Source organism: Podarcis cretensis (assembly GCF_951804945.1).
Source record: "Podarcis cretensis genome assembly, chromosome: 2".
Lineage (NCBI taxonomy): Eukaryota > Metazoa > Chordata > Lepidosauria > Squamata > Lacertidae > Podarcis > Podarcis cretensis.
In genome coordinates, this window is record NC_137171.1 from 45274278 (window position 1) to 45286646 (window position 12369).

A 12369-nucleotide genomic window follows, 5' to 3' on the forward strand; every position below is an offset into this window, starting at 1 on the left:
CAATGCATAGTTATAAATAGTTGCTTTTAGGCACTTTCTTTTAAAAAAATACAAATTCAATGTGGAAAATATGGATCAAAGTAGTCATTTATTGCAGACTGCTTTAATTTTGGCAACTCTCTAAACCTGCAAAGTATGCAGTATAGATTTTGACCTAAACCAGAGCTGGCTAACCTCTAGCCCTGCAGATATTGTTGGACAACAATGCCCATTTATCCATGACTGTTTGCCATGCTTGTTGAAGCTGATAGGAGCTGGAGTCTAACAGCATCTGGAGGGTTACAGGTTTTTCATCCCTGTTTTGAACTGTAGCTTAACCATAAATATTTACATGGTGGAAAGTCATGTATACTTAAGCATATCAAAGCTTCATGATATCCTAAACAGTAGGAATAACTCAAGATAAAGGCAAACACTTAGCAGGATTCAACTAATGAGTGCTATCAGCAGGAACTCTGTGCAAGCACTTCCTCTAGCACAATGGGGCCCCCGCTCCAAATGGATGTCCCTGGGAATTGGTTGCTTTCCCAATACTCAATTTTTAAAGGCACTGGGATGTCAGAGGAAATGGAATTTCCTTTACGAATTCCCCAACCTTGTCATTCACAGTTTGCCACCTGACACTGATATAGCATCATCATACAAATACATCTGCACTTGTTGCACTTTTTCATTGGCATATTTATGGAAACTGTAATGAGTGGACCAGTTCTATGCTACATTTATTTCAAATTCATTTGAAATTTTTGTTGTCATCATGGGAGTGCAAAAGGGATGCAAACTTGATAGGTAGCTAGAGTTTTAGTACTGAGCAGAACTGGTTCTATCGCCTTTGTGGCTACGAAATAGGTAGCCTTTATACTGCAATTCTCTTTCCACCTTTTCGTGGACCTATGAAACTACTGAATGACACTGACAGCTGAAATGGGAGCCAAGAGCAACACAAAAAAGGTCTCCCACCATGTTCTTCAATCCTACCTTCACTAGCAAACTAAAACACAATGCTGGCTAAAGTCCCTCAGGCTTGCTCTTTCTTAATTATGCCCCTCTCCCACCTCTTATTCTGGCTAGGGAAATTTAACAAAATGACCTGGAACCGGTTCCTGAGATGGAGACACTTCTCAAACAACATAGAAATACAAAAAGAGAACACATAATACTAAATAAAAACACAAACAAACTGATAGCCCTCCCCCCCTCAAAAACATTTAAAAGGACATATACAGTGGTACCTCGGTTTACGAACTTAATCCGTTCAGGAAGTCTGTTCTTAAACTGAAACTGTTCTTAAACTAAGGTGTGCTTTCCCTAATGAAGCCTCCCTCTGCCAGTGCCCTTCCACCATTCGGATTCCGTTCTTAGACCGAGGTAAAGTTCGCAAACCGGGACACTACTGGTTTTGCAGAGTTCGAAAACCGAATCATTCGTAAGCAGGACTGTTCTTAAACTGAGATACCACTGTAATGTTAATCAGCCAAAGGCCTGGTTAAAGAGAAACTGGCGCCTAGCACCTAAAGATATGTAATGAAGGCACCAGGTCAGCCTTAGTTGGTTGTTTCTGAGACAATGAACAGGCTTCCAAGTTTTCAAGCATGCTGTCCGTAGATATGTGACATAATACAGAGACTACTGAGCCAAAGTTTATCATTATATGCAGAGTACTGTTAAATCACAGCCAACATGTCCACATACTATACCTTATCTAAAAGTGCAGATGCTGGCCACATCAGTTCAGCCTATATTTTGAAGTGGGGTTTGCCTCATAGAATCAATAATGGAAGTTTTATTAACATATATTGAAATGATTTAATTGTCAAAGGAAGTGATTTCTATATGAACGCTTCTACAAAATAGCAGATCCTATTTGTGTATTATTGGACAATGATATTGTGGGATAAAAGTTTAGACAAGAAAAAATGTGTTTATAAGTGAATAGACTTGAAAAACAAATCTCAGGCAGTAAACTAAAAAGAAGTTTGCTAGTAGCAAAGGCAGTTGAACTTTTTTCAACTTTTGCAACCAGAAAGAACATGTGCAAATCTGTACAATTCTGTAAAAGAACTGAATCTTGGCACAGAATTCTAGGCTCCCTTCTTCTACTAAACGCAGCTTTGTAAAAATCCTTCATTCTCACGTAAATACTGTTGCTTACTAGCTTGTTATAAATTACTACTGCTGTTATTACTGTTGCATCTTCATATAAGATAATAGGAGCATGCAAGGTGCATCAAACAGGTTAGAGCAGTAGCAAGAGAGAAGAGATCCCAAAAGAGGAAACAAGGGAAGCTCAGAATGTTAAATCTCAGATAGGCATAAGCCCCAAAGAAGCTATCCAGAAAAAATTGCAGTGCTAAGAAGTTATTGATAAATGATTTACATACTCTGCATGGAAAATGAAGAGAAAAAAATATTGCTCACTGAAGGAAACAGAGTTGCACAATACCTGGAACAAAGCAAATCCAAGATGGTATGATATCCAAGCAGTGTGAAAAGTTTTATGAATTAAGATTTCATGTTGGCTTCAAGTATGAATGTATATATATATTAAAATGGAAGAACAAATGGAAGAACAAAGCTCAACCTCAGTATATTGGGAAATAGATTACACAAAACAAGTAACTGCTTACACACACATATATACACAAACACAGAGAGTCTCATACACATAAAAAACAAACTGAAATGCATCCAAAAAAACTTTTCAACTTTCAGGCACTCCTCAATGAATCTGTGAAAAACTAATGAAGACTAAAATAATCTAGAAGGAGCCATAGTTACCACGAAAATTAGGAATAAGTTAAAATCGTGACTCCATACTAGAACCTTAGCAGTCAACTCCATAATAATAAAACAAATGGAGTATGTGCTATATTCACAAAGGGCTAGATCGACATGGTTTAAAGCTAAACCTACTGAATTAATTCATAAATTGTCATTGCAACATAGATTATTTATATAAAAATTCTTTTGTTGCTTTTCTACTAAAAGAATTCAAAGTGACTTACAATGTAATGGATGATGAGAAAACAGTGGATATTTTATCTGGGTTTTAGTAAAGCATTTCATACAGCACTATACAATATCTTATGGTTAGAAAGCCAACATAAGATGTCTTGGACAATTAGTACAATCAAATGGATCAAAAACTGGCTATCTAACCGTATTAAGAGAGTAATCGTAACTGGCAGTCCATCTAGATGGGGAGACATTTCCAGTGGGATCCAGGGATCGCAATTCGGTCCCATTTTGTTTTATATCTTTATAAAAGATCTGGAAGACAAAGTAGAGAATATGCTAAATAAGTCTTTTGGCTTCTACTAATTAGGGAATGGTGAGCAGAGCTAGAACTAACATAGTAGTTGTAAAATAACTCTAAATATTTCTTTGAAATTGGATGATAAATTTACAGACCATATTCTAAATTAAATGTGAGACAGAAGATAACAGAACACACGGGAGCTTCACAGAAGAAAACAATAGTAGGCTTTGCTAGTCATGCCTATGTCAAATATCCAAAATGATTTGAGCCTTTTGGACTCAAATACATCATATATCTCTTAAAAAGCCAAAGACATTGTCACGTGGAATGGCAGAAGAGGCAACGATCTCACATGGAGGTAAATTATAAGAGCTAAGTGGATAGAGAGCTTGATGAAAGTAAAGAGAATAACGAATAACATGACAGTCAACTGCAGGAGATTCAGTCAGAAGTAGAGGTGTAAGTGCAATTAAAGCCATTAAAACCAATTGATCTGACAAAACAAGCATTATGGTAGTCTTGACACTATCTTCCCAAGCTGAATGTGCGGTGTCAGCACTGAACAAATTACACATTTAGAACATAACAGAAAGGGAATTCATGAAAAATCAATGGAAGAGGGGCTTCAATGGAGCTGAAGCAGCTTTGGATCAAGATTTAATGTGTAAAATATAATATAATTGATCTATGAATGCATGTTTTCTTGGTAAATGGCTGTGAAATCACCATATGGGCAAACCCTTATGTTTCTTTTGCTAGCAAAACTGAATTAAAGGAAGAATTGAGATGCAGAGTCAAATATATAAACACAAAGTTCACATACTTATAGCATGGATACCCAAAAAAGGAAGGGAAAAAAAAGGAGATACTAGGTAAGAACAGAATGTGAATGTGAAACAGAACAAACAGATTTCACAGTATATTTGATTCATGGGCAAACCTTTGATCCCTAAACTCCACCCTGGAATGCTAAAAACCTGACAATGGCACTTGGATAAACATCAAGCAGCTGCATTCAGGACAATTGACAAGAAGTAGAAAGGTTTTACCACTAAGCATGTCTGAGGGTTGTCAATTACTAGGACAGGAGCAACAGGACACATTCCATTAGATTTTGCTTCTGTGCTGGCAATCATTATGTTGAGTAGATTGCTTTCTGTTTTTTGTCCGGAGCTGGAACTTTAGGGACTGACTGTGGTTATAAAAATTAAATAACAAAAATATTTTGGGAGACACTGTTGAGAGGATCCGCAGCATCAATTCAGATAGGCTTATCTGGAATGGTATTAGGCCCAAACTTGACTGTTTTTGCAATTTATTCTGTGTCGAGTTAAGGGCTTCTTGTCTGCCTGTGCATTTGGTCTGCTTTTTTAGCAGTTGTCTTTTAGATTTTATCAGTTTAATGGGTTATCATTTACTTCTGGTATTTTTTTGGTGTTATTATTATACAGCACCTTGGGATTCATTGGTATGGAAGGTGAATTAGAAACATTAACAATAAAGCAATCAATAAAACCTGAGACTGATACCCTTCTTTATAATTTTTAAGAGCTCGAGAAACACCCCTTTGGCATGCACAGTTCTTTTCCTCTCCTGTTTGATTTCCTCTTCCTTTTCCTTTGTCTATAGCTTCCATGCCAACCATGGTTACACTTGAAACTGATATTTGAAACCATAAATCAGGCATTCTAGCTGCACCCCCATCCTCATGGTTGTTGCCCTATTTGTGATGGCAGTGGGGAAGTCTCCTGTACACATGGAGGCTTCTGAACATTTTAAAAACCAACAAAACGAGGGTTCCAAAACATGAAGGAACCTCCACAGATACAGGTCTCCCTGATGCCGACAGCCACTGAGGAACATTTAGAGGACGACGACGATGAGGAGGATGAACAGGTAGAACTAGTATGCTTGTGGACATTGTTCCCTCCTCACACATTGACTTAAGCCCTATTCACTATAGTGCTGTTTACAGTACTGAAAAGAGAAGGGTTGGGAGAATTCAGGCCAGATGGAGATGACAGATCAGGTGGGCCCTGTTATTCTAAAGCAGCAATGCAGCAGCAAGCAAAGGCTCTAGCAGCTCAGTCAGCTGCTTGTGGCTGGAAAGCCAAACAGGATGTGTGTGACTGTTGCCATGGGAACAAAGGGGCAGTCCATTCTGTACTGAGCACCGGATGTTAGCTCAGTGTGTGTGTCATATGACCTGTACTGGAAGTACATGGGTGGAGTTTATTCTTACTGCTGTTGAGTGCAGACATGTTTTCTCTGTACTGAAGTGAAAGACAGAAATAAAGGATGTAAATAGTTTTCTGTCTGCTTCTTTCCCCTCCCTGGGGACACCAAAGGGGAGAGAGAAGGAACGGTGTGTTTTTCTCACAGCCTGAGAAAAATCGCCGAGACCTCGCCAGCTTATCTGCCGGGAGTAACAGCCGGGAGGTCGCCAAGGAATATCTGCCGGTGCCTACGCTGTGGCACATTCCTCTGACCGAGGCAGAATTCCAACTCTTCAGGATTTAGGGAAATTTATACTTGCACCAAGCTACACACAAAGGATGTTGAAAGAATAAATGAAGCTATGCTGCTGTTGTTTCCAAGAAGGGTTTTCTGAAGAGTGAGAATTGTGACCTCTTAGAAAATAAGAAATGTTGCAAGTTACCTTTTAACTAATAGCACCACAAAAACTGATACTTTGATTAAAAAAATCACAACAGTTTTGTCATGCCCTATGATACACTGGAGGAACACTTGGTTGTATCTAAAATGTTGGTTCATCTCTGGAGATAAAGTTCTGAAACCATTTTCCTTTGGCACCTGAAACTTCACACTGACTTCCATGGGCCTCTGGAAGCAGTGACAAGTAGGCACCGATGTTAAAAGATCCTCAGTGGCTCCCAGTTTGTTTTCAGGCTCAATTCAAAATACTGGTCTTGGTCATTAAAGCCCTAAGCCTGATACCTGTATATTTCAAAGTTCCACCTTCTACAACGGTAACTAAACAATTGGTTCAGATCTTCCCTAGAAGCCCTCCTCTGAGTGCCCCAGCAAGAGGCCAATGAAGAGATGGCCTTCTCTGTCACAGCACTCAAATTGTGGAACTGCTGCCCTACATATGCTCATTTCACACCATCCATGTTTTATTTTGTGTGGTCTGCTCTGTGTTCTTGAACCTTGACAGCCCTATTCTCTTTTTATACATCATCTACTGTTATTATTTATTTATGCTTCTATCTTCATTGGATATCTTGTTGTACTATAATTCACCCCAAGTCTAATTTACAAAAGGTAGAAATATATTAAATAAGCAAGTAAGGAATATCCATCAGCCACAGTCTAAAAGGAGACAGTCTAGGCACAGAGAAAGGAACCATGTATGGAAATGGAGTTCCTTTCCCTCTTCTTTGGAAAGCTGATACATATAAAGTATCATTGAGAAAACCTTTGTATAGATCAAACCTTTGCATGAAAATGTAATATTTGAAATGGCTCTATGAGTGAATGGCTTCCACATTTCCTCAAATAAAACTTGAAATTATAATTTTGGCAGCAAATATTTAATATGCAAAAATTAATCATTTTTTGCCAATAGTTTTTATTGATTTTCCAATTTTAACCCAATTACACAAATTAATTCCAAATTAATATAATTTTGTTTAAGAGGTTTCCCACAATCCATTCTTGATGCATCATCTAATACTATTGCATTTCATATTCTTATTTACTTCTAGCACAATCCATATTACAAATTATCACATAGTCAACAACTGCACTCTTAATGATTTCTATTCATTTTATTATATTATTTAACTTTCAAAAAACTTCAAGTGAGGAACAACAGATTTTCTTTTCTTTTTCAATCTGCATGTGCCCCAAAATAATTCTTAACCCACCTTTATTCACTGGTTTTCTTTGTAAGCACCTTCAGGCATTTTTGGCATGTTTTATTATTTGAAATGTTGAAAAAAAGATTTTAAAAACAGACATGTACATGCCAATAAAGTTTTTTGTGTGTATGTGTTATATAAACTGTTTTTGAGCACCACTGTGAAAAGATAAGGCTGCTGTGATGGTTGCTTCCTGTTTTTATGCAGTTTACCTCTGTTTATTTGCAACTAGAAGTCAAGCAAAATTACCATAGTACCATTATTGTAACAAGCTGCAGGTAGGGAACAGGGAAATTAAGGGTTGTATCCAACAAAGTACCCCCATTCACAATAATTTCTGCTCTTCCCAATCTGCTTGGGAGAGCTGAGGGAAATCCCAAAACATCCCATGCACAGGGAGATAAGAGGGAGGAGACATTCCACTACATGAGGGGAAGTCTTTGCATAAAGGGGGGGGGGAACCCAGAAACATACCAAAACGTCTAGCCCAGAACCGTGTGAATCCAACAGTTATTAACTCTTTCTCTTTTCACACATTTGAGAAAATACGACATGGAATTTGGATTTTTTTAAAAAAAATAAATACACGATTTTCTATGAAATATTTCAAGTTTTACATCTATACAATTTTACAAATAAATCCATGCCATATTTGCTGAAATGATACTTTTGCTGACATTATAAAAATGTAAGTATACTTATATTGATTCCGTATTCTCTGTCAAGTTTATACCCCCTTTTGGTTCTGTTATAGAGTATCACACAGCTTTCAAGCATGTCGTAGTTTAGCCATCATTTTGGATTGTTCCTCTGAGGAACAGCTGGAAAACTCATGAATTTTTTAAAGCCTTCAAACTTTCTGCCTGACAGATGACAGCAAAGCCTATAGTAAATACAATCCATCTTGTAAATCAAGCTTCAGAAAGAGGAAAATGCCACTAAGTGACAGTGCATCTAAAGCCCAAGGCATTCAAGGGCTTTCCAGATGATTTTGGGTTGTTTTTTTTGCATAATAAAGAAGTGTACAGCTGTGACAATTGGTTGCTCAGGATCCAGGCATCTATGGATCTTCTTCCAATGTAAGAATATTGCATTTTTTACCACTGCACAACACCACGTTAAAAGGGAAAAAGTTATTTCCTTCAGCTGCTACACTCTTTTGTTAGACTTTTAATGAGCTAGAGAATTCATGCTATGTAAAACCATGGGGGGGGGGTCAGTTTAGAAGAATGATCAGCGACATTTTCTAGAAAGAATTTGCAACACCAATTCTTATAAGCTTGTGACACTTTTGATGTGTTTAATTCTTTTAGTAGTGCTGTGCATCTTATTAGACTGTTTTACTATTAAAATGCCAATTTATTGTGGCATTTATTGAATGTTTATTGCTATTGTATTTTACTGTCAACCGCCCACTTTACAAAACAACAGCAGCAAATAAATATTTGCTGGGGGTGAGGGTGGGACACAAACACATCAAAATTTGAAAATAGAAAAAAGTGAATACTAACAAAGTTGTCTATACTATATTAATGCCCCCACCATCTCATGAGACTTTTGCATTGCTTTGATTATTTTTTTAAAAGCCATCACAGCCATGCACTATTTGTTTCTTTTGGGTGGATATAAAATCTTTTGTAAAGATCCACCAATGGATGTGGAGAAGTCTATTTTTGCTGATTTCCCTTCTCCTCTTCAGCCCCTAGAAAATATGCTTGGTGGGGATGGTGGTTCTAGAGCAGTTTGGAAAGTGTCATGGGCAACTGTAAAGGTAGGAGGCAAAAACTGCCCCTTCTGTGAGCAAAGGCCTCCTCTAGATCAAATACTCTTCTATAAAAGCACTTCTTCAGTCTATGCAGAACTGACTGCATCCCTATATTTAGATCTCTAAACATTGTGTGTTTATGTCCAGAGCACAGACACACAAATTTACTTTTTCCATGGCATATGGACTATCTTACCCCTTCCACAATGCTACAGCTTCATCTATTATGTAAAGTTGGAAGTATCATATTATGAACATTGGCTTATTTAATAAGACTATAAGGTGTTTTGTTTTGCTTTTTTTTTTTTTTGCTTTGCTTAGCTTTTAAAAAAATCATCTGGAAAGGCTGTCTTGTGTAGCAGAAGAACCAAATGTAAAAAAAGGCTCTGTTTGGAAGAAATTGTCTAATGCTGTAACTTAAGAGGCTAATCATGTTCCATTGGAACTTACCTTATTGACATCCATTCGTAATTTCTCATTGTTAGCACTGGCAGCTTTTTCAGCTGCTTTCTTCTGGCGTTGTGGTCCCCTGCCAAAGAAGATGTAGTTGACTAATGCATACTCCAGTAGGGCCATGAACACGAAGACAAAGCATCCCATCAGATACATGTCAATGGCTTTCACGTAGGGGATTTTGGGCAGAGTTTCTCTGAGATGAGTGTTGATGGTTGTCATTGTCAGCACCGTGGTGATTCCTGGGGGGAAGCATCAAAAAATTCAAAATAGTGTGTGTGTATAGATATAGATATATAGATATCAGGGGGAGCTGGAGTTCACTCCAGAAAAGCACTAGAAGAAATATTTTCCATACTAGCTTCTTTTTGGTTTTTGGGTGGTGATGCTTATTACAGTAATGAACAAAAAAACATTTAATGCTACAAATTCTCAAAGTCAACACCATGGAAATCTTTCCACTTGTGTATCTCACAGGTTATAAAGTGCACCTATTTCTTCAGTATGCTGGTTTTACTTAATATTTTTTTACATGTTGTCTTCTGGTTTGAATTCTCAGAAAAATCTTGCTTGAAGACCTTGTGCAATATACAGTGGTGCCTCGCAAGACGAAAAGAATCCATTCCGCGATTCTCTTCATCTAGTGGTTTTTTCGTCTTGCGAAGCAAGCCCATTGACGGCTTAGCGGATTAACGCTATTAGCGGTTTAGCGGCTTTTAGCGGCTTATCGGCTTAGCAGATAAGCGGCTTAGCGGCTTAGAAAAAGGGGGGGGGTGGGGAAAAAACCCACAGGAACTCGCAAGACATTTTCGTCTTGCGAAGCAAGCCCATAGGAAATTCGTTTTGCGAAGCACCTCCAAAACGGAAAACTCTTTCGTCTAGCGAGTTTTCCGTCTTGCGAGGCATTCATCTTGCGGGGCACCACTGTACATTAGCTTGAATCGAGGGAACAGTAGAGAATGCATTCAACCTTCCTTTAGGTAATGTTTCTTCTTAAGAGCTATGGAAACTGGAAGAGGCTTAAGTTTAAATTTGCGTTAGAATTGGATCCTTACCTGGAATGCAAGGTTCAGCAAACTCAAAAGGCTTGCTAATGTAAACTAGTTTTAAAAGACCAGTAGCAATAATAATAATAATAATAATAATAATAACAACAACAACAACAATAATTTATTATTTATACCCCACCCATCTGGCTGGGTTTCCCCAGCCACTCTGGGCAGTTTCCAACCGAATACTAAAAACAAAGCAACATTTGTTGTAGCTGATCATTGGATTACTGCGCCAGGAGGTTAAAAAGATTTGTTTGCATTATCAGTTTTGTTGGAATGGCAACACAAAAACTCTTTCAACCTCTGATTTGTGTATAACTGTTGGGTGAATGAATCACAAGTTGAAAGAAAGTAAACAAACCATGACAAGGCCAGTGTCTCATGAGCTGTTCCTATTCTGCCTTGGGACACAATCTAGAGTCATCATTCACAGACCCACATAAAAGTGACTTGTCAATTTTTCTGTCAGGGACAAGAGGGTTTGAACTAGGAATTGTGGGGTCTAGGTTTGGGACCTAAGCTGAACTGTAGACTGTGCATGTTCTCAGGCTTCAGAGCTTTTTTCAGGCACAAAAGGACTTTGCAGCATCAAGTCGTGTGACTGGTGAAGCCTGATACAAATCCTAGAAGCCATGTCTTTTACTGCTGTATGGTCAGAGATGCAGAACCTATTTGCTACTCTTCAAGCCTAGACCTGGGGTTGGGTGCAGTTCCACTCAGCTCTGGACAGCCTTGGCAAATGTCAAGACAAGTCAACAAGGGCATGTGACTGAAGGCAGTGGAATTCCTTGTCTGCATTGCCTGGAGTTTTTACCCCAATGTAGCCAGAGGCAATACTATGGTGTAAAGAAGTCCATGGTAACATATATTATCAGGATTCAGCTCGGTAAACTATTTTAATTCTGGAATTTGAAATGCCCATTAAGAGAAGAAGCCATACTCCTGCAAAGTAGAATTCTGTTTCAACCTTACCCAAATTTTACCTAAGAATACAATACTACATGTTGAGATAGGAGTGTAGTAAAAGATACAAAGTGACACCATTGGTTCATTAGCTGGGTACTTCTCTATAACGATGGGCATAGAGGCTTTCCAAAGTTCAGGCAGGATCTTTCCCAGCCCTGTGAAACAAGAACCTAGAGACTGAACTTGGGGTCTTCTGCATGCAAAATATGTTTTCTCTCCAGCTTTGAACCCTCCGCATAGTCTGAGGAATTACCAGCAAGGTAAGAATATTTTGTAATTTTTAGATTAAATATATTGCAAGAAAAGTAGCTAAGGTTGCAAAACTCTATGGTCCCTGAAAAGGTGACCTAAGCCATACGGTCTTCTGGATCTCCCTGAAAAGAGAGGTCTGCTCTCTCAGGGGAAGATCTGGATTTATAAGCCTCTCTGTGAGGCAATGGAGATGTCTGCAGCTAGTGCTCCTCCAACCAAATTAGAAAGGGGTGGAAAAACCTGTGCCCCACTCTTTCCACATGAACTGGCAGGGCATAGGTTCTTCTAATTGTATTTCTCCCCACTTCCCACCTCATATAGGTTTGCTCCACTAAGTAAACAGTGCTAATATAAATTGCAATGATTTTAAGCTAATTCGGAGAAGAAATTGTTTTAGCTGGGTTGTGATGACTCAAATTCTGAATCTTAAATGTAAATTTAATAGGTAATAGTACACAACAATGCTGAACACCAGCACAAAACATCGCACAATCTGGCTGAGCTGAAGCACTTGTATTTACCTCGATTTACTCGATTTAAAAATTATCTCTAAATATTTCATCCAAACTGGTTCAAAAGAAAGCTTTTCAGTGCTTAAATATATGTAAACCTGACCAGCCTCCAAAATTAGAACAGGAAGCACATTCAAAGGGCAAGAGCCAAAGTAACATTAGTGCAAGAAAAGCTGCTGCTTCACAGGTGAGCTTTGTTGTGCGATGGGTATCACAAGTGGAAGTA

At 38.2% G+C, this 12369-nt stretch overlaps 1 protein-coding gene across 7 annotated transcripts in view; it reads right to left on the reverse strand.

Annotated features, from left to right (window-relative positions):
• Positions 1-12369, reverse strand: part of GABRB2 (gamma-aminobutyric acid type A receptor subunit beta2) — a 104827-nt gene that overhangs the window by 7210 nt on the left and 85248 nt on the right. For 5 of the 7 annotated variants that reach the window (XM_079964839.1, XM_079964841.1, XM_079964837.1 and 2 more), the window contains exons 9-10: positions 9359-9603; positions 3160-3270 (exon numbers count right to left, since the gene is read on the reverse strand). In XM_079964839.1, coding sequence (XP_079820965.1) covers positions 3160-3270; positions 9359-9603 — 356 coding nt within the window. The remainder of the gene's footprint in view (positions 1-3159; positions 3271-9358; positions 9604-12369) is intronic. The other 2 variants (XM_079964843.1, XM_079964842.1) reach the window with 1 other exon arrangement.